The sequence below is a fragment of the Rana temporaria genome, chromosome 7 (assembly GCF_905171775.1).
Source record: "Rana temporaria chromosome 7, aRanTem1.1, whole genome shotgun sequence".
NCBI lineage: Eukaryota > Metazoa > Chordata > Amphibia > Anura > Ranidae > Rana > Rana temporaria.
This window is the reverse complement of record NC_053495.1, coordinates 189230489-189256500: the sequence shown is the minus strand read 5'-3', so window position 1 is coordinate 189256500 and position 26012 is coordinate 189230489. Positions and strand designations below refer to the sequence as shown.

The 26012-nt window shown below is 43.2% G+C and overlaps 1 protein-coding gene across 1 annotated transcript in view; it reads left to right on the top strand.

Moving 5' to 3' along the window:
* Positions 1-23357, top strand: part of MSH4 (mutS homolog 4) — a 96493-nt gene extending 73136 nt beyond the window's left edge. The window contains exons 13-20 of the mRNA XM_040360673.1: positions 2486-2589; positions 2958-3082; positions 4489-4689; positions 13555-13673; positions 15447-15575; positions 18525-18699; positions 20724-20812; positions 23020-23357. Coding sequence (XP_040216607.1) covers positions 2486-2589; positions 2958-3082; positions 4489-4689; positions 13555-13673; positions 15447-15575; positions 18525-18699; positions 20724-20812; positions 23020-23229 — 1152 coding nt within the window. The 3' untranslated portion in view covers positions 23230-23357. The remainder of the gene's footprint in view (positions 1-2485; positions 2590-2957; positions 3083-4488; positions 4690-13554; positions 13674-15446; positions 15576-18524; positions 18700-20723; positions 20813-23019) is intronic.
* The last annotated feature ends 2655 nt before the right edge of the window (positions 23358-26012 follow it).

Sequence of the window (26012 nt, the reverse complement as noted above, 5' to 3'; positions counted from 1 at the left end):
GGAACATCTAGAGACGTGCTGGAGAAACAGGAACATCTAGAGACGTGCTGGAGAAACAGGAACATTTAGGGACGTGCTGGAGAAACAGGAACATTTAGGGACGTGCTGGAGAAACAGGAACATTTAGGGACGTGCTGGAGAAACAGGAACATCTAGAGACGTGCTGGAGAAACAGGAACATTTAGAGACGTGCTGGAGAAACAGGAACATCTAGAGACGTGCTGGAGAAACAGGAACATCTAGAGGGGTGCTGGAGAAACAGGAACATCTAGAGACGTGCTGGAGAAACAGGAACATTTAGGGACGTGCTGGAGAAACAGGAACATTTAGGGACGTGCTGGAGAAACAGGAACATCTAGAGACGTGCTGGAGAAACAGGAACATCTAGAGACGTGCTGGAGAAACGGGAACATCTAGAGACGTGCTGGAGAAACAGGAACATCTCGAGACGTGCTGGAGAAACAGGAACATCTCGAGGGGTGCTGGAGAAACAGGAACATCTAGAGACGTGCTGGAGAAACAGGAACATCTAGAGGGGTGCTGGAGAAACAGGAACATCTAGAGCCGTGCTGGAGAAACAGGAACATCTAGAGGGGTGCTGGAGAAACATGAACATCTAGAGACGTGCTGGAGAAACAGGAACATCTAGAGACGTGCTGGAGAAACGGGAACATCTAGAGATGTGCTGGAGAAACATGAACATCTAGAGACGTGCTGGAAAAACATGAACATCTAGAGACGTGCTGGAGAAACAGGAACATCTAGAGACGTGCTGGAGAAACAGGAACATCTAGAGACGTGCTGGAGAAACAGGAACATCTAGAGACGTGCTGAAGAAACAGGAACATCTAGAGACGTGCTGGAGAAACATGAACATCTAGAGATGTGCTGGAGAAACGGGAACATCTAGAGACGTGCTGGAGAAACAGGAACATCTAGAGACGTGCTGGAGAAACAGGAACATCTAGAGGGGTGCTGGAGAAACAGGAACATCTAGACGGGTGCTGGAGAAACAGGAACATCTAGAACAGCTTTTCTTAACCAGGGTTCCTTGAACAATTATTACCTCTCATATAAGTAGTCATTGGCAACATTTACATTTTTTGGTTATCTGTATATGGGGCATTCTTACCATTGCAGCCTACTTATTTCTTCTACATAAATATGAAATGACAACCAGCTGCCAGAAGACATTACTCTTGCTCATTCCACAATGTTATGCTCCTAGCTGAGCTTACAGTTTTGTGTCACCGTCTGCTGTCATGGTAGCTTGAAGGGATATGCATGGCGCCTGCATCTCCAGTCACCTTCCAAGTCATTGGCTAGTCTAAATGCTTGTGTATATTGTCTTTTGTTCCCATTAAAACAGATTTTCTCTCAATATAAGTCAATGGAACAGAAGCATCTCAAACTGATCTCAAATGCAAGTGAAAGCTTGCTGCATTTGCCCATCTACACAAACACTTAGGTGCATCCACTGTGCAGCATGCTATGCAGAAAATGGGGATGATATACAGTATGTATCGAGTAACTATGGCTGCCCTCTTGTGTGTGTGTGTGTGTGTGTGTGTGTGTGTGTATGTATGTATATATATATATATATATATATATATATATATATATATATATTTATTTAAATTATACATATTGTTTTTGGAGTAATATTTAAAATAAAGGACATCACAATTCACATTTGCAGTACAGCAAAATGCACCTGCACTATAGCACACCACAACAAATGGATGTGAGATGTTTGTATTTTATGTTTTGCATCATTGAAAAAAATGGTGCTGGTACTCTTTCTCATGTGCTCAGGTGTACTTCTAGCTTATTCAAAATAAATAGGTAGCCCAAATTTAGCAAGCCTCAATGCCTAAAATGGATTTGCATAATGTGAATGGAACCTAAAGATAATACTAAACTACAATTGATATATCAGCTGAGAATGGAAGCCAATGAGAAATGTTCTGATTCAGTCTGGGAGATACTAAGGCTGGGTTCACACTTGTCCGACAAACGGTCCTACATTGGGAGCCTCATGTAGCATGACGTGTGAAAATCAATGTTTCCCTATGAGAGCAGTCTTAACTGGTCCTACACAAGTCGGTCCGACTTTGAAAATGCTCCCTGTACTACTTTTGGTCCTACATTGATCCTACTTCTACCCATTGAATATCATTGAAGTCGGACCAAAGTAGTATCCTGTTCATGAAAGTAGGATGGATGTGGGACCAATGTAGGATAAATGTAGGACCAATGTAGCAGAGCAAAGTAGGATGAAAGTAGTGTAGTAGTGTGAACCCAGCCTCATTCTGTTTGGTGGGATAGCAGGCAATGAGATGCTGGCAGGAAGAAGACTCACGTGACACTTCTCTAACCTTCTCTATGCTGACAGCTGCTGTGAGATAGTTAATTGCAGTGGGTGCCTGAGCAAATTAACCCAAGAATCTTTTCATTGCAACTGCTTGCGATGCTCTTTTCCCAGGTGACGCGAATTAAAAACACTTACAGCTTCACAACAGTCGATTTAATTAAGATGAATGAACGAATCAACGAATCACTCCGAGAAATCTACCACATGTCTTATATGTAAGTTTAGTCAGCGTCTCTTCTCTCTTTTCAAAGCCTTTATTTAAAGGGTTGGTCCATCCAAAACTTGCAAGACATTAGGGGTTTCAGAGCTTAGTAAGTCAAGTAAAGATTCATTTCGAAAAAACAATAGCCAATCATATGCAAGGAGAATAAAAAAAACACAGCATTTCTGCTTGCACATGACTGGATGATGGAAGTCAGCGCAGTTGCATTTACTAAGCTCTGGAGCAACTGCACTTGCAAAGTGCACAGTCTATTTGCCTTTAGTAAATCAACCCCATAGTGTATATCTTCTGTGGGATTGTGCGCCATTTGAAAGGAGCCACTAGATGTTTTACTTTACCTGGTTTTGATGTCTTTTTCAGAATAGTGTGTAAGCTGCTTAATGAGATCTACGAGCACATCCACTGCCTGTACAGGTTATCAGATGCAGTCTCCATGCTGGATATGCTGCTTTCTTTGGCTAGTGTTTGCACACTGTCTGATTATGGTAAGAGCCACATTGAGAAATAAGTGGTAGATAAACTTGGACATATGTGTGTGCAAGGTTAGAAATTGGATATGAGTTATACATGTAATGCCAAACTGCAGACCGATATAAAAGACAAAACATAATGCAGCTCTGTATTAAAAGAGAAGTGTGTTTTTATTTTTTTCTCTTTTTTTCCTATTCATACTTACCTAGGTGGATGCAGCATCAGACCGATGCTGCGTCTGTCCCACGCCACCTGTTCACTGAGAACCGAGCCACAGAACACTGCTGATGGCTCGGTTCTCACTCCTCCCTAAGCAGAGAGATGCTGCCTGTCAGTCAGCATCTCTCCTGCTCTACTCCTCCACGCTCATTGGAGCGCTGAGCTGTGGAGGGGCAGGGCACGGCTGTCTCATCGGCTCGCTGAGACTGCCACCAGCCTGGGCAGCTGGCAGGTCCAGACTTCCCAAGTTGGGATGATATGCTGCCTTGACTGATTTTGGTGACGTCAGCAGAAAGCGGACTTTAGACTGTTCTCCGCTGAAAACGGGTCACAGGAGTGCAAAACGAATTGCACTCCTGTGACCCATAGGAGAAGCTCAGGCTGGACTTGACGCAAAAGTAAAACAAAACTCTAGTTTACCTATTCAGGTATGTATTGCTAAAGTGTCACGAAACCCAGAACCTGCATTCACTATCTCTGGTCTCCCACAGTACACAGAACATAGACATGCAACTTAGTAAATTAAAACTGCTAAATATTTTCTTATAAGTAGTATATAGCTTGTGACTTCTATCAGTGTCTGGTTAAAGCTTGTAGGAGGAGTTTTCATTCTCCCCTGATTGTCCTATGAGGCTGCAGGAGCACCAGGGGAAGGTAAGTATATCATAGTTTTATTTAAAGTGGAAGGAAGCTGCCATCTTAGCCTCTGTTTACTCTTCAACTGCTATAATGCTGCACATGTGATCCTTTATGACACCAGCCATTGGATGGTTTGACAGTTTGGTTGAGAGCACAACACATGTAAACAGCTAGCATTTCCGGCATGCCTGGAATTTTAACTGTTTTTTGAAACTATGAAATCGATGGGTTTACTTCCGCGGTTATGCCACAAGGTGAAACTAAAAAGAAATAACACCTGAAAGGGAAATGTAATGCAGCCACCACATCTAAGAATGATGAATTACAACAAATTACCTTCTTGTTTTTGTGTTTTGACTGGAGTTGGGTGTTAGGAGAGAGGCTGCTCTATATTTATATCTTTAAAAAATATATACAGTATATATTTTTTCATCAACATTGGTATTTAAACACATCTGATAACGCCTTTTATTTCCAAGCCCATTTCGGATTTGTGTGATTGCTTTAAAACTGTGATATGTGTTTAGTTTACATTCACTCACCCTTTTGTGCTTTATTGTAGTTCGTCCAGAATTCACAGATACAATGGCGATAAAACAGGGCTGGCATCCAATCTTGGAGAAGATTTCCTTGTCCAAACCAGTTCCCAATGACACCTATCTAAGTGAGGGGAGTAATTTTATCATATTAACCGGGCCAAATATGAGCGGAAAATCAACATATTTAAGACAAATTGCTCTCTTCCAGATAATGGCACAAATAGGTAACATTTCAAGTTATTCTGAGAGCCGGTTCACACAGGGGCGACACGACTCTGGCCACGACTTTGCGTGGCGACCTGAACACGACCTGAGTGTGCACCACAGCGCGACTTGGGGCAACTGACAAGGCAACTTCAAGTCGCCTCCAGGACAGGAGGCTTTACATTGGCCAATAAAACAACACTGTGGGAGGGAGGGCTTTGCCTGAGAAAACAAATTTCTCTTCCTGTATTGTTGCTTCAGTTAAGACAGGGGATCTGACTTGGAGACGACTTTCATTTAAATCAATGGGTACAAGTTGCCTACAAGTCGGATTGAAGTAGTACAGGAACCTTTTCTGAAGTCGGAGCGACTTCAGTAGTGTACATTAAGATGGCTCCATTCACTTACATTGACTTTCTCAACCGCGCGACTTGGGGCGACCTCAAGTCAGATCCCAAGTCGCCCCTGTGTGAACCGGCTCTGATTTGTTGCTGTTTGAAGACAAATAAATGCATGGCATTTCATTGTATACAAACATTGTAACGTTTTATGTTCAGAACTTTATTACTTTACGGTCATAAAGTATGCTTACTGCTCCATTTACTCCTACAGTCTGATGTGATGCCCAGTGTCTAGATTCCTAAATGGACATTAACCAGTTCATCTCTCACTTCTGTACACCGCCTATAAACCAGAGCAGTTTTCACATTTCTGCTATCGACTTATTGATTCGACAATAACTTTGTTATTTTTTTTTAAACAACAAAGCAATAGATAAGTCTTGTGTTTTGGAACAAACAAGGCTTTCTTTTAGTGCGTATGATAAAAAATGATTTTAGTTTTTATGCAATCTATAGACAGAAAGCTTAAAGTGGTTATAAAAGCAGAAGGTGTTTTTTAACTTAAATGATAAGTGCACCATTAATAACATGTTACAGCCATATTCAGGGTGTAACATGTAACATGTTATCAACAGACCGGCCCCCGCACCATCCTGCACCCCTGCTGTGACAGCTAGCAAGGATCTTCCCCCCCCCCCCTCCAGCTGTCAAATAAAAAAACACGACTCTGCCTATCTGGCCGCGTCACTCATTCACAGTGCTCTGTGAATGGAAAACTACAAGGTTCTGGATTGGGCTTTTAATGTACAGTTGCTGCACATATGCCTCCATTGCATGCCTTAGGTTCTGAGCTAAAAGCACACTCACTATGTGCTCTCAGCACACTAAATTGAGTTGTCACCAAAAGCTGTCGATAACCTCTGATTGGGAGCCAGCGGGATGTACAATGACAGACATCCCAACCTGCGAAAACGAATTTCAAGGAGGTGGCAGACTCATTTCAGGGAGCTGGCGCTTCGCGCCGGCGCCGCCCCCCACAATTATATGCAGCCTGATCAGTGCCCATGGAATACAGCCTTACCAGTGCCCACGAAATGCAACCTCCTATGATAAATGTCACACTGATTCAATGTATGATTGGATCAGTGTTCCATCTATCTTTCTTTGTTACAGTCCTCCACCTCGCACAGATGGGGACGTCATCACATCTGCCTGTTACTCAGCCACAGACAGAAGATAATTGGTTCCTATGGGCAACACAGACAGTCTATGTTTCAGACACGTTCACCTCCCAGACACACACTGTACACATAATACCACCCAGACCTATTACACTGAGAACCCTTCCTCTCATCTAGTCCTTATACCTACCTCTCCCCCCCCCCCCCCCCCAACATTGAGATGGATCACATCCCCGGTCCTGCCTGCAGACCCCACCATGCCGATATCCTTCGGCAACACCGCACTACCAGACACCCGGCCTCTGCTCCTCGCACTGGCTGTGGTTGCTGTCACTCAAGGATTATCCCCACCCATCACTCTCAAGCCTCTCATTGACTAAGACAGCTGTCACTCTAGACTTTTTCCCCGCCCATGGACACCCGCGAGCGCCAGAGCAGCACGAGCGGCCGAAGGAATAGTTTCATGTTGGATAGCTGCACAGATCTGGAAAAAATACAGAAAGGATTTAAAGTAAATGCACATCTTTTTGCAGGTAAAAAAATATGTGTTTATGATTTTTTTTTACTGGGAGCCTGGAAATCATTGCACCCATGTTCAGCAGATCACAGGTGCCATGCAGGACTCCTGCAGACTTCTCAGTGTATCTGTCTACTCGTACCTCGTATTAACATGTTCCAAAAGGTGAACTTGGCCTTTAAGTAAGAATGCACATGACTCTTATATTCAAAGGGGTTGTAAACCTAATGCATCCTATGCATTAAGCTGAAATAAACAGCCCCCCAGTTTTACTTACCTGAGCCCCAAATTTCGTGGGCGAGATCCTGCGTCGTTCTCTGCTCTTCATTGGATAGATTGATAGCAGCACAGCCATTGGCTCCCACTGCTGTCAATCAAATCCAATGATGGGGCGGGCCGAGTCATACACTTGGCGTCTATGGACACTGAGCGTATGACACAGGAGCGCCCCCGCTAGGTAACCCCCCTCAGAAAAGAGCATCCCAGAGGGGGTTATCTAATGCGGGGAGGAGCCGAGAGAGCCACCGTGGGACCCCAGAACAGCTGGATCTGCACAGTGGAGGTAAGTATACATGTTTGTTATTTAAAAAAAAAAATTGAACCGTTAATATCACTTTAAGCAATATTTGTTCTGCTGAGATTTCAGCTTTAAAGGCTGATTCCACTTTTTCTTAAAAAAAAAAGGTAAATGCACTTGTTTGAAGCCTGCAGAGCATTGCACTTGTGATCAGTGAGTCGCAGGTGTATGGCACAGGCTCTTGCACAGTTTTCCCCCAGGTCTCCACGCAGATACAGACCTTCTCTTGTGGGGCTGGAGGAAGTGAAGTTGGATTATATTTGCTGTGATGTTGCCACCCTGCTGCTGGTGTGCCCTTCAAATTCTCTCTGCCATGGTGGTAGATGGGTCTTTTACTTACCTCCAGTCATCATTCCCGGACCTTGAAGCAAGGAAGATGCACCCTGCATTCAGGTAAGTAGCAAGGGATGGGCTATACGACTTCATACAGATTAAATCCTAAATATGGGTGTAACATGAAACATGGACCAAAAAGGGCTTAACCTCCAAAACTAAATCAATAATTCAAAAGGGTATGAAGTAGAAAATGGGGTTGTGATTTACAGTAACCAGTAAGGTGAACACTGTAATATTCTAACTTGTAAGAATGAATGGACAGCTAGAGTCTGTTTGCTGTCAGCAACAATCTTTATCAATCTCTGCTTTTCCTTCAAATCTTACATACAAGCAATGTTATTGTGACCAGCAACAATCACTTGAAGCATTTACCTAAGTATGTGCGACTGCCTGGAATGCTGTCATGCTGAGAGCAGGAATGCATTCATAAAAGCTCATTTCATTGTCCATAATTCTCTACAAAGCTACAATGTTAGTATGAACCTAGAATACAAAGTGCTGCTCTAGGTCATTAGCACCCTTTGTTAACACTGGAACATAGATAGCACTGTATTGCTAATGCTATACTACTGTTATGCCCTGTACACACGATAGGTTAGTTTGATGAAATCGGTCTGATGGATTTTTCCATCAGATATCCGATGAAGCTGACTGATGATCAGTCGTGCCTACACACCATCAGTTAAAAAAAACGATTGTGTCAGAACGCGGTGACGTAAAACACAACGACGTGCAGAAAAAAATGAAGTTCAATGCTTCCAAGCATGCGTCGTCTTGATTCTGAGCATGCGTGGATTTTTAACCGATGGACATACCCACAAACGATCGTTTTTTTTTTTCTATAGGTTTTTTATCCATCAGATAATTTTAAAACAAGTTCCTATTTTTTTAACCTATGGATAAATAACCGATGTGGCCCACACACGATCAGTTTGGTCTGATGAAAACGGCCCATCAGACTGTTTTCATCAGACTAACCTATCGTGTGTAGTACGTAGCATTACCTATTTATAGTACATAAGACATTCTGGCCCTTTTCTCTCATGGAGCAAAAGTTCAAGCATGTTGTGGGACAATCTTTTACCTCCCTGGCGGTATGATTCTTTCAGATTTTAGGTGCTGAAAGCGGTACCATTATTTTGCATGGAAATTTGGCGTTTTACATTGCAGGCCTGTAATTCTTAGGAATAACTCACCTAAATCTGTCCAAACCAGAGTCTAGTAGACTATGATAAAGTTTGAAACACAAAATCATAAATTATAATATAATAAATAATAACAAATAATAATTTAATAATAATAACTTTTTATTCAATACATTTTAGTAAATAATATATTCAAAAACTCTGATTTTTTGGGGGGTCAAACAAGGGTGCAATATCATGTTATAGAAAAAAGTGGGGTTGGGACTTTAAATGAGGCATGTGGTTTGCACCACCACAGGCCTCCATCCCTGAAAGGGTTTAAAAAATGGAAGGTTGGGACTTTAAATGAGATGCGATTAGCATAATGCGATTAAATATACATATGGAAAATACAAAAATTCTTACCATAATAGTCAGGCTCAAAAATACCAAACCAAAGAAGCACAAAACCAAATTCATCTGTCTAACTGTATGTAATTAAAACAGAGGTTTAGTTGCAGTCATTTGCAAATGTCTGGGAAGCTGCAGGCCACGTCACGGCACTCTATGTAACTGCAGTCCTAACTATGAATTTAAAGGCCTCCAAAAGGAGGAACCCAGGTGTGCTAATTAATAGACAGGGAGCAGAAGGCAACCTAGAACCGCCCCTATCTATGGTTGGTCTGGCAAATGAGAGCACTGAAAAGACAAAAAACAGGGGTGAAACCAAAACATGCCTACCAAACTAAAATACCACCAAACTGGATGCGGACCACATCAAACTGGGTCAGCTAGTCAAAAAATGACAATGCATGAATTAACTTGTTGGTGGCAGATCTGTGGAGGCAATTATGTAACACTCCTGAAATCGCATCTCCATCCCTTAGTTAATGTTATAGAAAAAAGTGGGGTTGGGACTTTAAATGAGGCATGTGGTTTGCACCACCACAGGCCTCCATCCCTGAAAGGGTTTAAAAAATGGAAGAGATGCAATTAGCATAATGCGATTAAATATACATATGGAAAATACAAAAATTCTTACCATAATAGTCAGGCTCAAAAATACCAAACCAAAGAAGCACTATCATTTTTTTTTTTAAATCAGAAATGGGTGCAATATCATTAGTCAGTAAACGTCTCGGGTATGAAAAATTTTAAAGCAAGGTACAGCACAAAGTCCAACGTCGCAGTCGGGACAATAGAAACGCGTTTCTTTACTGATTTTTCTTCCGTTGTCGTCGTGCTTGGAGCAGCAAACCACACACATCCTTGTGGGTGCTGTTTTTTTTTTCAGTGGGTGGAATGTGGTCCAAAAAGTGACGACCAGTCAGTCGTTCAGGGTTCACAACACCAACAGCCCGACGTCCAGATCGGTTTACCGCCATTGGCGTTTGGTGCTTCAGAAAGATTAGTTCTGCAACCTACCACACAAAGTCCGCATGGACCATATGCCTGTCTCTTTTTTTTTTCATCAGAATGAAGGAATTCCAGAGGCACTGTTCCAAAAGATGTCGGAAATTTTTTTTATAGTATTTTTTTTGCTGCTTCCTCATCGCTGGGTAAAAGGTCATGGCCTGGTCAGCTCTGTCCACACCTCCCATAGTGTGGTTGTAGTCCAACACAACCTATGGCTTCATAACATGCTTTCCACCTTTGGTATATACCATTACGGTCGAGGTGTTATGGACTGTACTCATAAGGGACACGTCTTTTTTGTCCCGCCACTTCAGTGCCATCATTTTCCCTTTCTGCCATGCAGCTACTTCTCCTGCCCCAAGCTTTTTGTTGGCAAGTGCTGACGGCATGTCACGCCGGTTAGGCCTCACAGTCCCATAAGTGTCCGTCTTATTTAGGATAAGGAACTCGTACAGTTCTGGGAGGTATAAAAATTGTCTGTGGTGACACAGTAGCCCTGGTTCAGCAATGGCTCTATCAAGGAAAGAACCAAAGCGGTTGCCATTCCAAAACCGCTGAATCGCTGGCAGAATTTGGTCCCTTTCACGGGGTACAGGACTGAGTTCCAGGTGTACCCAGAGCTGGATTCACACAGCATAAATGACTTTATGCCAAAGCGAGCGCACTTTGATGCGATGTACTGTATCCAGCTGAAGCCTACCTGTGTAGGCCATGAGACTTTCATCAATGGTAATGTCTCTCTCAGGAATATAGGTCCGCTGGAAATTCTGCAAAATAATCTGGTAAGCCGCCCAAATTTTTTTTCAGCTTTGGAGCTGGATGAGAACTCTCATCAAAGTCAAATCAAATACTTCATGATCAGTGAAAATCTATACTCCGACATGACGGTTCCAAAAAAAGGTGTGGCCAATAATTTGTTGGTTGTCCAATACCATTTTTGCAGGGGTTTCCCCAGCACTCCTTGTAAAATTATAAGGCCAAGAAACTTCCAGATGTCGTCGCTGGTTACAGGTTCCCATTTTCTGCGCCTTGAAAATCGCTGATGGGTAGCAGCTTGTTGTTCCTGATAACGATTTGTCTCCAAAACAATTTTGGCGATCACTTCATCTGTCAAAAAAATTCCAAGGGATTGTCATCCTCAACGTCCACTTTGATCCAGGTGCTCCAGTAAATGGAAATCTTGGGGGCGCTATGTGCTCCGTACCGCAATCAATTGCGCAACAAGTCCGCATATCGTTAGTTACATTCGCAGGATCGTCGCTCAAATCACTTTCTGCGTCTGATGATGAACTTTCCCACACATCGCTTTACAGGTACAGGCGCGCTTTTTTGATGCCATGGTCGCTGTGCAGTTTACAGACACAAGTACAGTAAATCTGCAGACAAGGGCACTGGAGAAAGCACCGGGGGGCAATCAAAGGTCACTGTATATTATTTTTTATTGTAATCCAATAGTATCAGTGTGTTTTACTTTGTTTCTACTTTTGACTGTTTGAATTTGGCGCCGTGTTTTTTCTTACCTTGTAAACCAAGATATACTACTCATCAAAGTTTGCCATCCCTGTCCCTTGCTGGCACCATTTCCAGTGTGGGGTAGTGCTGCAGATGTGTCCCTATCAGCCATTCCCCTCATACTGACATCATTCTGCTTCTGGATCCTGAAAGAACCTCACTGCTGGACAATCAATAGGAAGTGCCCACTTCACTCAGGCAGAAGACTCAGGGTTGGAGCGTTATATAAATGCCACTTTATATAAGTGAAAATGGCATTTAGATTTAGTTATTTTTTTATTTTTATCATGCAAGTGATCACTTAGAGGAGGGGCGAGAGAGAGAAGAAACAATAAGGGTTAGTATTTGACTAAAGATAAACGTTAGTATGAAATTGGAGTAGGAAAAGTTCTGCAAAACACTTGGATTGGGATTACAAACACAGTTATTTAAAATTTCCTCATTTGGTTTTTACTTATTCCTAAAAATTTGATGTTCAAACTGAATTTGCCAGTTTGGTCTGGTGGAGGGATTTAAGTTATATGAAAGGTATAGCTACCATTTAAAGGGGTTGTAAAGCTTTGTGTTTTTTCACCTTAATGCATCCTACGCATTAAGGTGAAAAAACACCTTGCAGTCAACGCCCCCCCCGAGCCCCCGTTTTACTTACCTGAGCCCTGAATCTCCCGCGTTGCTTTCCCCGAGCTCTAATCGCCTCTTCATTGGATGATTGATAGCTGTGCAGCCATTGGCTCCTGCTGCTGTCAATCAAATCAATGGCGCGACGGGTGGTGGGGCCGAGTCGTACACTTGGCGGCTATGGCCGCCAAGTGTATCACACGGGAGCGCGCCCGCAAAGTAACCCCCTCGGGAGAGAGCTTCCCAGAGGGGGCTAGCTACTGTGGGGAGGAGCTGCCGTGGGACCCCAGAAGAGAAGGATCGGGGCCACTCTGTGCAAAACGAACTGCACAGTGGAGGTAAGCATAACATATTTGTTTAAAAAAAAAAAAGAAAGAAACAAACCTTTAGCGTCCCTTTAAGGCCTAGCTATTTCCTGTTAGGTGTTTTTTAGACAAATTACAAGATTGCTTCTGGATCCATGCTTCTTCTGCAGCTTTTCCTAATAATGCACCCAACTCTCCCCCCAACCTAACCTCCTACTACTGTACTATTAATATATAGAAAATATATTTACGCTGACATAAGAATTAAACAGTAGACACATCATCAATGTCCAGCTCCAACGTCAGATCACTGGTACATTCCCCTCCTGCAATGCACGTTATTTGTTAGCGAGTCTCGTCTCATTGCCTTTAGGAAAACAGCAGTACTTGAAGCTGCTGTTTGCAAACTAAGTGCTCTGGATTTAGGTTCTACAAAGTAGTATGTCAGTCTGAGTAGATGTGTTTTTATATGAAGCTTGTCGTGCTTTGTGCAGTCCTGTGCAGTAATCCAGTATGAAAATTTGACTCTATGCAAGAGTTCCTGTAACAAACCAGTCACTGCTGCTCTCTCTCTTTGTGCAGGGTGACTGGTCTTGTCTCCGCCCCCTCCTGTAGTTTTCTGCAGAAAGCCTGTAGTGGGTGGGGTCTACTGAGTCCCTCCCACAGTTCTGCTCTCTGCACAGTAGATCTGCAGCACAGTGATGATGTCACTGCTACTTTTACAAGGTAATAACTGGGCTCTCAAAGACATTCGGTGTTCATAAAATCGATTTCAATCCTTTGTGTTTATTGAGAAATATATTAAATATGAGTTTTTGTGCCTGGAGTTCAGCTATAAATTAAACTGAGATCAGATTTAATTTAATTATAAAAATGCAATTTGTTTCAGAAGTACCATCATCATTCTTCATTTAATAATTTATATTATTCATTATGTTATGGCTCTTATGTTTTTCAGGGTCCTTTGTTCCAGCAGAATATTGTTCACTACGAATTGCTAAACAGATATTTACCAGGATTGGAATGGACGACGATATTGAAACAAATGCCTCAACTTTCATGAGGGAAATGAAGGAGGTGCAGCATTACAATTACATACACTCAGGCAGACACTACATATTGCAATAAACATAATAACAATGGGCTTAAGAGGATTTCCAGGTATAGATATTTTATACATTCTGGTCCAGCGGCATTCTAAACATAGGAGGTCGGCCACTCAGTACGGGAACCATTGCTTTGTATTTTCTGAAAGAATGCAAAGCACTCTCTGATTGGACTAGGTGGAGAAGCAAGGTTATAGCGTCACACTGTCTACCTTGTACAATCAGAGAATGTTTTTCATTGAGAAGCAAAGCAACTAGGGCCGAAACAACTAATCGATTAATCGACAACTAATCAATTATGAAATTAATCGATTACAATTTTCATAATCGATTAATCGGCCAGTAACATAATGGGGTTAAAACAACTAAAATTAGCCCTTATAGTACAAAAAAGCAAATCGCTACTGTAAATATTACTTTCACTGTTCCACAGTAAAAAAATGAACCCCTTACAGTAGCGATTATTTGCTCTTTTTGTACTTATTTTTGTTTTTTTAACCCCCATTATGTTACTAAACATCTCAGGCCTGGGGTCACACCTCCGTTTTTTGGTGCTTTCTGCAGAAACGCACTACAGTTCAGTTACATGTTTTCCTATGGGACACGTTCACATCCATGATTTTTTTTTCAGCTGCAGCGTATTTGGAAAGGGCAAGGATTTTTTTAACGCAAAACGGTGCTATTTTATTTTTTTAGGTTCAAAATACCGCATTTATCTGCTATACCGCGCACTTTTTTCCCTTAAAATAAGGGGAACATCGTGGGTGCGCTATATACGCCGTTCCCTGCTTCCTGCGCTGTGTTTGCACGCCGCCGCTGACATATACAGAGTGCAGTACACTCGGCCAGGCTCGGCTCCCCTCGCGGTCACGCCCTGTGCCGCCTCCTAGCCTTTATGCGAAAGGAGCCGAGCGTGCTGCGCTCGGTATAAGGCGGCGGGGATCGACTCAGAAACAGCGCGGGAGAAGCGGGGAGGACACCACCAGGGCCGCAGACGGACGCCGGACCGGACAAGGCCACCGATGAACGCCGGGCAAGACACTGACGAGGGGCATTCAAACTGTAAGTATTTTCTTTTTTTCAGGAAATTTCCCTTCCAGGTTGGGGGTGCGCGCTATATGCCGGGGCGCGCTATATGAAGATAAATACGTTACTTCAATGGAGAAGCTGCAGAAAAGCATGTAATGTGTTTTTGCGGCAATTTGTGTTTTTGTAATCTGCCCAACAACAAATTAAGGCTATTATCCGATTAATCGAAACAATAATCGGCCAACTAATCGATTATGAAAATAATCGTTAGTTGCAGCCCTAAAAGCAACTTATGAATGGTGCCATGCAGCCAGAGACTTGTGTTCAGAATGCAACAGGCCATCTGATAAGCATCAGACCTGGAACCAAGTGGAGATCACTGGAGTAGCGGTGTCTGTGTCAGTGATTTCCAGCTTCCAGGGTCATCGGCCAGGTATGGTATATACATATATCCAAGCTGGACCGGTATAAAATATCCATACCTAAAATTCCCCCTTAATGCATTTAATATAAAAAATATACATTGTATATTTTATTAGACACCCCCTTCCATCCTCCCAACACACCAACGCCTCATCACAACGCCCCTCTCTTTCCCGAAGTGTAACTCTTTTCTGGTAAACCTCATGTTTTTGTATGGATTTCAAATGTAGCTGTTGATATATCTATGCATAGATTATGTAAATTTCACAAATGTGTGCTATTCTCTCTTAAGATATCATACATAATTCAGAATGTAAATGACCAGTCTCTAATAATAATTGATGAACTTGGAAGAGGCACTAGTGCGGAGGAAGGCATCGGAATCTGCTACGCAGTCTGCGAACACCTTCTTGGTTCAAAGGTATCTTTTGTCATTTCTCCATTGTCATTGTCAAGTTGTCCTTTCTTAACCACTTCAGCCCCGAGCCTCTTTTTTACACTTGTTGTTTGCAAGTTAAAATCATTATATTTTTTGCTAGAAAATTACTTAGAACCCCCAAACATTCCATTTTTTTTTCTAACACCCTAAAGAATAAAATGGAGGTCGTTACTTTTTGTCACACCGTATTTGCACAGCGGTCTTACAAATGCACTTTTTTTGGGGAAAAAAAATAATTTTGAATAAAAAAATAAGACAGCATTTTTTTATTTTTTTTTATATTGCGAAAAGATAATGTTACGCCGAGTAAATTGATACACATCAAACTTGCGCTCACTCGTGGAATGGCGAGAAACTATTACCCTTTAAAACAAGGATATGCAATTAGCGGACCTCCAGCTGTTGCAAAACTACAAGTCCCATCATGCTTCTGCCTTTGGTAGTCATGCTTGTGGCTGTCAGAGTCTTGCTATGCCTCATGGGAATTGTAGTTCTGAAACAGCTGGAGGTCCGCTAATTGCATATCCATGCTTTAAAATCTCCATAGGCGATGTTTAAAAATGTCTACAGGTTACCACTTGAGTTACGGAGGACATGGGCTAGAATTATTGCTCTCGCTCTACCAATCGCGGCGATACCTCATGTGTGTGGTTTGAACACCGTTTTGTGGTTTGAACACCGCTGCTCGCGAGCTCGTCGGGACAGGGCGGTTAAAAAAATAAATAAAAATCTTATTTAATTTACTTTAACCACTTACCCCCCGGACCATATTGCTGCCCAAAGACCAGAGTACTTTTTGCGATTCGGGACTGCGTCGCTTTAACAGACAATTGCGCGGTCGTGCGACGTGGCTCCCAAACAAAATTGGCGTCCTTTTTTTCCCACAAATAGAGCTTTCTTTTGGTGGTATTTGATCACCTCTGCGGTTTTTAGTTTTTGCGCTATAAACAAAAATAGAGAGCCAATTTTGAAAAAAATGAATATTTTTTACATTTTGCTATAATAAATATCCCCCAAAAATATATAAAAAAAAACATTTTTTTTTCCTCAGTTTAGGCCGATACGTTTTCTTCTACATATTTTTCGTAAAAAAAAATCGCAATAAGCATTTATTGATTTGTTTGCGCAAAAGTTATAGCGTTTACAAAATAGGGGGTATTTTTATGTCATTTTTATTATATATTTTTTTACTAGTAATGGCGGCGATCAGCGATTTTTTTTTCGGTATTGCGACATTATGGCGGACACTTCGGACACTTTTGACACATTTTTGGGACCATTGGCATTTTTATAGCGATCAGTGCTATAAAAATGCATTGGATTACTATAAAAATGCCACTGGCAGTGAAGGGGTTAACACTAGGGGGCGGGGAAGGGGTTAAGTATGCCTGGGTGTGTTCTTACTGTGGGGGGGGGGGGGGAGTGGCCTCACTAGGGGAAACACTGATCCTCGGTTCATACATTGTATGAACCGAAGATCAGCATTTCCCCTGCTGACAGGAACGAGAGCTGTGTCTTTACACACACAGCTCCCGTTCCCCGCTCTGTACCGAGCGATCGCGTGTGCCCGGCGGCGATCGCGCCCGCCGGGCACACGCACGGGAGTCATATTACGTGCTCTCGCCCAGCAGAGCCACCTTGTGGACGTATAACGACGGTGCGCGGTCGGCAAGTGGTTAAGAAATGTATTTTGACAGTTTTAGATTTTTTTTTTATTTTGGGTCACTTTTATTCCCATTACAAGCAATGTAAAAATCCCTTGTAATAGAAAAAAGCATGACAGGCCCTCTTATATATGAGATCTGGGGTCCAAAATACCTCAGATCTCATATTTACACTAAAATGAGCGTTTACAAAATAATGATTTATGAGAGTACGGCCTCATACACACGAGAGGATTTATCCGCGGATACGGTCCAGCGGACCGTTTCCACGGATAAATCCTCTCGAGGATTTCCGCGGATTTCTATGCGATGGCGTGTACACACCATCGCATTGAAATCCGTGCCGAAATCCTCTGGCGATGACGTGTCGCGCCGTCGCTGCGATTATGACGACGTGTGCGACGCTGTCATATAAGGAATTCCACGCAAGCGTCGAATCATTAAGACGCATGCGGGGGATCCTTTCGGACGGAGTGATCCGGTGAGTCTATACAGACCAGCGGATCCATCCGTTGGGATGGATTCCAGCAGATGGATATGTTCTGCATGTCAGCAAATATTCGATCTGCTGGAATCCATCCCAGGGGAGAAATATCCGCGGAAACAGATCCGCTGGCGTGTACACACCATAGGATCTATCCGCTGAAACCCATTCGCTGGGATTTTTCAGCGGATGGATTCTATGGTGTGTACGGGGCCTAAGAAAGATTTTTGAACATTGCAAATAACTAGTTGGTACAAAATATGGAGTTTACTAGCGCTTTAATTTGCATGATCGCAAATGCTTGCTGGAATTAGGAGTGGGTCGTTTTTAAGGGGACAAATACAGAGTGGGCACAGATGCTTTTCTCATGATGATGATTTTCCATGATTCTCAAGGCTGGTTGTGTCCACATTTGCGTATAGAAGCATGTTGGCTCTGGTCATGGGTGATCATCTTTTTGATACTGTGTTGCATAAAGTTTGGAGAAGGTGCCAGATGCAGAGAAGGAGGTATGCTGGTTTATCGTCACCATTTGTTTTATATAACATTTATACTGTTTATGTAGCTCCATACATGATATATACACTTTTTTTTTGTTTGTTTTTTTAGCAAAGGTATGTACCTTTATGTACATGCTCATAACCAATTCATAAATGATAACTACCCACTGTCTTAAATAAATAAATAAATGATTTGATTTTGTTCACATCTGAAAGTATGTGGATAAGCTGCCCTTTTCATTAACATCCAATTCTGATTTTGCTGAAATCATTTTCTCCTCAGGCATTCACACTTTTTGCAACCCATTTCTTGGAGTTATGTCATCTAGGTACAATGTATCCAAATGTAGAAAACTTTCACTTTGCTGTAAAGCATGCAGCAAACAAGTCGGGGATAAAAAAGTCAATCGCTTATACCTACTTGCTATCCAAAGGGCAGACAAAAGAGCAGAATTATGGTAAGAATGATGATTGATTGACATGTTACAATCCCAGAGCAAAACATAACACTCTGCCGTAACCTAAAGCAGCCTATTAAAGATCTGGGGGCAGATCCACGTACCTTCGCGTAATCTTCCGCTGGGCGCAGCGTATCTAAGATACACTACGCCACCGTAACTTTTTTTTCGAATCCTCAAAGAATTTGCGCCGTAAGTTACGGCGGCGTAGTGTATCTTTGGCGGCGTAATGGCGCGCCATTCAAATCTCTGTGATGGGGGCGTGTTTTATGTAATAACGTTGTGACCCGACGTAAACAACTTTTTTTTTTTAACTGCGCATGCGCCGTCCGTGGGGGTATCCCAGTGCGCATGCTCGAAATTAACCCGGAACAAGCCAATGCTTCCGACGGTGACGTCATTCTACGCAAAGCCCTATTCGCCAACGACTTAAGCAAACGGCGTAAAAATTTAAAATTTCTACGCGGGAACGACGGCCATACTTAACATTGAGTATGCCTCATATCAGCAGCTTTAACTATACGCCGGAAAAAGCCGAACGCAAACGACGTAACAAAAATTCCCCCGGCCGGATGTACGTTCGTGAATCGCCGTAACTAGCTAATTTGCATACTCGACACGGAATTCGACAGAAACGCCACCTAGCGGCCCGTCTAAAAATTGGGGCTTAGATCCGACGGCGTACTAAGACGTACGCCTGTCGGATCTAGCCGAGATGCCGTCGTATCTTGTTTTGAAGATACAAAACAAAGATACGACGTGCAAAATTTCGGCGGCGTATCAAGAGATACGCCGGCGTAATACTTTTGTGGATCTGCCCCCTGCTGTTCTTAGTTGGCTTGCAGTTACTGCAGTCATTTTTCTTTTGTACAATGAGCCCATACATGAATCTATTTTTTAATTACATTTTTTGTTCAAAAAGAGGTTTGTTTCTTCTTCTTTTTTCTCCCTCCCTCCCTCTCTCTCTCTCTATTTGTGTATCTCTCTCTCTATTTGTGTCTCTCTCTCTCTCTCTCTCTCTCTCTCTCTCTCTCTCTCTCTCTCTCTCTCTCTCTCACCAGGATTTGTTCTTGGAAAGGAAAGAAAATGCTGCTTACCTTGTTAAGAGATTGAGTATGTAATATAATAATTAATATTAACTAGGATTAATATAAGAAGAAAAACATATATAACTGTGGTGTTATGTAGTATGATTGTATACTGCTTTGATATATGAAAAAAGAATTTATAAAAAAAAAGTGTTGAAGGGAAAAATAATTACCCAATTCCCCCCTCCACACATTCGATATGGAAGGGGGAATCACTGTCGCTGTGCTATTGTGTTCTGGCGGCGGGGAGACTTTCCCGCCATCAGAAAACAATGATCAGTGCTCACAGGCCTGGTAAGGACTTATGCCGCGTACACACGACCGTTTTTTCATGACGTGAAAAATGCAATTTTTTAAAATGGTCATTAAAAACGATCGTGTGTGGGCTCCAGAGCATTTTTCTCGACGTGAAAAATGGGCATTAAAAATTTAGATCATGCTCTAAATTTTCACGTTGTCGTTATTCACGTCGTGAAAAACGGTTGTGTGTGGACTTTAACGACGTGAAAAAAACACGCATGCTCAGAAGCAAGTTATGAGACGGGAGCGCTTAGTTCTGGTAAAAGTAGCGTTCGTAATGGAGATAGCACATTCGTCACACTGTAACAGACTGAAAAGCATGATGACTGAAAAGCGCGAGTCGTCTCTCACCAAACTTTTACTAACACGAAATCAGCAAAAGCAGCCCCAAGGGTGGAGCCATCCAAATGGAACTTCCCCTTTATAGTGCCGTTGTACGTCACTGCGCTTTCCTCGAGCATTTTTTTTCACGATCATGTGTAGACAAGGCCGGCTTGACAAGAATCACATCGAAAAAAACGTTGTTTTTTCTAGGACATTAAAAATGGTCGTGTGTACGCGGCTTGAGTTTCATGTGTGTGTTGTGTCTATTTGATTATTAAAATAATTTATGTCAATCTCCTCTGTTGTATTTAGGTTTAAAAGCAGCCACACTTTCATTCTTACCGGACTCCATAATGGAGGATGCCGGTGAAATCTCCAAGATAGTTGCAGACAAGATCCTGGTACGATCACTGTGATCTGTTTTCTGAAATATGTAGTTGCTGATTGTAATGAGTGAATTTAAGTAACAAATAGCTCTACTACATTTGCACAGTCCATCAGCTGACGTGTGGGATCCTTACTTAACATTTAAAAAAAATAATGTTCTTATTGCTGTCTCTTTCCCAGCTGGGGACTGTCCCCCCACTTCCTGTTCTGTATTATTCCTGTCTCCACCACAGGGAAGCAGACTAATAAAATGTTACTTCTAACTTCTTCTTATTCTTTTCTAAATTAAGAAAAATGTAGTACAGTTGGGCTTTAAGTAAATGAAAGTGCAAACGATTATGAGAACAGATTCTGACAATAATAATTATGCCACTGTAGGATTCAGGAATCAGTGATTAGCATATTTGAATGTTGAATTAAAGCAATTGTAAAGTCTCGTTTAAAAAAAATAAAAAAAAATAACAAACATGTTATACTTGCCTCCTCTGTGCAGTTGGTTTTGCACAGAGCAGCCCAGATCCTCCTCTTCTCTGGTCCCTCTTCGGTGCTCCTGGCCCCTCCCTCCTGTCGAGTGCCCCCTCAGCCAGAAGCTTAATATGGGGGCACCAGAGCCGAGTCACAGCTTTGTGTGTCCATTCAGACATGGAGCTCCGGCCCCGCTCCCCCTCCCCCAGATTGGCTGGCTAACTTTGATTGACAGCCTTGGGAGCCAATGGCACTGTTGCTTTGTCTCAGCCAATCAGGAGGAGAGCCCCGGACATCGCTGGAGAGAGATGGGGCTCAGGTAAAGTTTTTTTTTTTTATATTAATGCACAGAATTCATTAGGATAGAAAGCCACCTGCCATTACAATGCCTTTAAAGCTGAAATGTAACCTTGCCACCCAACCCCTCAATTTTGACATTATCTCCCCCCCCCCCCCCCCTTGGAACATACCCTACTTAATTAAAATGTTTCCAGCCGATCGACATACCTTTTTTTTTGCATTGGTGTGGTCATGGGGCCTTTTCCTTCTCATATTCCTCCTGCACGGGGGGGGGGGGGGGGGGGGGGGTTCCGAATGCTGCAAGGCGAGATGCCACAAAATAACAACAGTCCTGGTAAACCCAGGGCAAGCTGATGATGTGCCCCATCGGGCAGGTCCTTGACACTGTGGGCTCACAGGGAAGTGAGTTCAAGGATGGATTACAGAGTACAGCTCTGCATATTAGGTGGGTATTGGAGCAAGAACTTTTTGTTTTAAAGCACAACTTTAGGCAAAAGTAAAGGTCACCGGAACTAGTGTTCCCATTGGAAGATTTCCCCTTTATTACTTATCTGGGGACAACGCAAAATGTGGGATTTTCTTTTACTTTCACTTTCAATGATAATGGTAAACAGAACAAATAGAGAGGGTGAATCTCCCTAACTGTAGCACAGACAGCAATAAAAACTGACAGGTGTTCTAATCTGTCTCCGCTCTATCCATAAAAAAATTAAATAAATAAAAGGTTTGCCTTTAATTATACTTTTAAATAATAATTCCGAGATTGGCACATCACTGGGATGGGCAGTCTCACTGGCCAATTGGAATGTATAGAATGCAGAAAAGGGATAGCAAGCTTTTAGACCCCTTTCACACTGAGGGCGTATTGCAGGCGCTATAGCGTTAAAAATAGCGACTGCAATCCGCCCTTAAACAGCTGCTCCATTGTCTCCAGTGTGAAAGCCCGAGGGCTTTCACACTGGAGCGTTGCACTAGCAGGGCGGTAAAAATCATCTTTGGAGCGGTGAAGGAGCAGTGTGTTTACCACTCCTCCACGGCTGCTGCCCATTGAAATCAATGGGACAGCGCGGCTATACTGCCCACAATGCGCCGCTTCAGCAGCGCATTACGTGTGGTTTTAACCCTTTCTCAGGTAAAAGCGCCCCGATAGTGGCCGAAATGTGCCGCAAATCGGCACATAGCGTCGGTGGTAAAAATAGCGGAGTTTTACCGCCGACGCTATGGGCGGCTCAGTGTGAAAGGGGTCTTACACTAACAGGAAGGGGCAAAGGTTTGCCCGATTAGAACAGCTCAACATTCTTACCCTGGCCTGTATGGGTTTCAATCTTTCTGGCATTATAGCCATAGCAGTCCTGACTAGGGGATGTACAGCCAAGTTTATATATATTAAAACATTTGTTTACATGTTGTGAGTATATTTTACATTCCATGTTTTATAAACTTCATTATCCAACAGCAAAAACAGAGCAGCACTCTGGAGAGCCGGAGACAGATGGCCGCCTATCAGCTAGCTCTAAGGCTTGTACAGGCAGCAAGGAACTCCAAACTGGACCCTGAGAGCCTGAGGACTTACCTGAAACATCTGAAGAAGAAATATACTTCTGACATCACCACTGCTTGCCATTTATCTACAGAGTCACAGGAAGAAAGTCACACGAACATGTAGAATATTCTCAACAGTCCAAACAATTCTTACCTGTAATTTTTGATTGGATGCCAACCGATGTTAGAACAAAACAAGGATTTTTTTTTAAAGTATTATAAAATATATTACCTGTAATAATAATTTGTAAAAATCTGTGAGAAAAATTTGTAACAAATGTAACCAAACTATTTCACCTTGGACACCTCATCACTTTTCTAAACCATCCAAATTAGTTAGACTTCAAATTTTATACTCTTTGTACTCTTAAGCTGGCCTGTACAATCTGATTGTACAGTTGCCATACAATCTTCTCTAGGTATGAAAACAAAGGTAGTGCTGGAATACACAAATAAGTCATTCAATTTCCGATCCATTGAAATCCAGTTACGGTATATAGTCCATGAATAATTTACTGCATAATTGTTGGTAATTCTAAAGGGGATTTTACAATTTTAATTGTATGTATTTGGTTAAGTGATCTCAGCTTAAGTGTAGTAGAGATTTAACAATGTACTGACAAGAATGTTGGTTATCAAATCACAGTTGGATCATCCACTAGGTAATAGGGGTGCAACGGATCAAAAAACTCACGGTTCGGATCGTTCCTCGGATCAGGAGTCACGGATCGGATCATTTTTCGGATCAGCAAAAAAATAAAAAAATCTCAGACAGTAACCCCCACAGTAGTGCAGACCTCAGACAGTAACCCCCACAGTAGTGCAGACCTCAGACAGTAACCCCCATCGTAGTGCAGACCTCAGACAGTAACCCCCCCAGTAGTGCAGACCTCAGACAGTAACCCCCACAGTAGTACAGACCTCAGACAGTAACCCCCACAGTAGTGCAGACCTCAGACAGTAACCCCCCACAGTAGTGCAGACCTCAGACAGTAACCCCCTCAGTAGTGCAGACCTCAGACATTAACCCCCTCAGTAGTGCAGACCTCAGACAGTAACCCCCACAGTAGTGCAGACCTCAGACAGTAACCCCCATCGTAGTGCAGACCTCAGACAGTAACCCCCCCAGTAGTGCAGACCTTAGACAGTAACCCCCATCGTAGTGCAGACCTCAGACAGTAACCCCCACAGTAGTGCAGACCTCAGACAGTAACCCCCACAGTAGTGCAGACCTCAGACAGTAACCCCCACAGTAGTGCAGACCTCAGACAGTAACCCCCACAGTAGTGCAGACCTCAGACAGTAACCCCCACAGTAGTGCAGACCTTAGACAGTAACCCCCATCGTAGTGCAGACCTCAGACAGTAACCCCCTCAGTAGTACAGACCTCAGACAGTAACCCCCACAGTAGTACAGACCTCAGACAGTAACCCCCACAGTAGTGCAGACCTCAGACAGTAACCCCCCACAGTAGTGCAGACCTCAGACAGTAACCCCCTCAGTAGTGCAGACCTCAGACATTAACCCCCTCAGTAGTGCAGACCTCAGACAGTAACCCCCCCAGTAGTGCAGACCTTAGACAGTAACCCCCATCGTAGTGCAGACCTCAGACAGTAACCCCCTCAGTAGTGCAGACCTCAGACAGTAACCCCCACAGTAGTGCAGACCTCAGACAGTAACCCCCCACAGTAGTGCAGGCCTCAGACAGTAACCCCCCCAGTAGTGCAGACCTCAGACAGTAACCCCCACAGTAGTGCATACCTCAGACAGTAACCCCCCCAGTAGTGCAGACCTCAGACAGTAACCCCCTCAGTAGTGCAGACCTCAGACAGTAACCTCCACAGTAGTGCAGACCTCAGACAGTAATCCCCACAGTAGTGCAGACCTCAGACAGTAACCCCCCCAGTAGTGCAGACCTCAGACAGTAACCCCCTCAGTAGTGCAGACCTCAGACAGTAACCCCCACAGTAGTGCAGACCTCAGACAGCGGCGTGTGTTTCCCTCGAGCGCGGGCTCCTCCTCCGCTGTGGGTGTGAACAGAGAGGAGGGCCGCTGCCGGGTGTACCAAGATGGCCACCGCTCAGGAGCTAGGCCGAAGCCGGGGACTTTCCTAGGCCGAGGCTCCGGAGCGCTCCGCGGATCGCGGGTGTCCCGATCCAAATGGGGTGACCCGTTCGGATCACGGATCGGTGACGATCCGTTGCACCCCTACTAGGTAACCTAGGCAGGAACCTTCATGTGCCTGGAGTAAACCAAGGGGATAGAGCAAATGGTCAATGCTGTGCCCCCGCCTGTCCTTCACAATGGAGGATTCACTTGTAGACAGTAAAGGGTTCATTTACTAAAGGAAAATATACAGCACTTTACAAAGAATAACCAATCACATCCAAAGATAATTTAAAAAAAAATATTGCATTTTTGCTTGCACGTGATAGAAGTCAGCAGAGCTTCTGCTCATTTATTAAGCTCTGAAACAACTGCTCTTGCAGAGTGCAAACGCACTTTGCAAAGTGCACAGTTTATTTGCCTTTAGATAAATCAACCCCTATGTGTCTGATTGGTCCATATTAGTACAGACAACGAGGGAGATTTACTAATAGTGGTGCACTCACAATCTGGTGCAGCTGTGCATGGTAGCCAATCAGCTTCTAACTTCAGCTTTTTCAATCAAAGCGGAGTCCAGTCTGTAAAAAAAAAGTCAGCAGCTGCAAATACAGTAGCTGCTGACTTTTAATACAAGGACACTTGCCTGTCCAGGGATCCAGCGAGGTCGGCACCCATAGCCAGTTCGTCATTCCGCTTTGAGTGCAGGCGCTGGCATTTGTAGTAAGGGAAACAGGAAGTCAAGCCTTGCGGCTTCACAGCCTGATTCCCACTGCAAATGCGTGAGTCACACTGCGCTTTTTG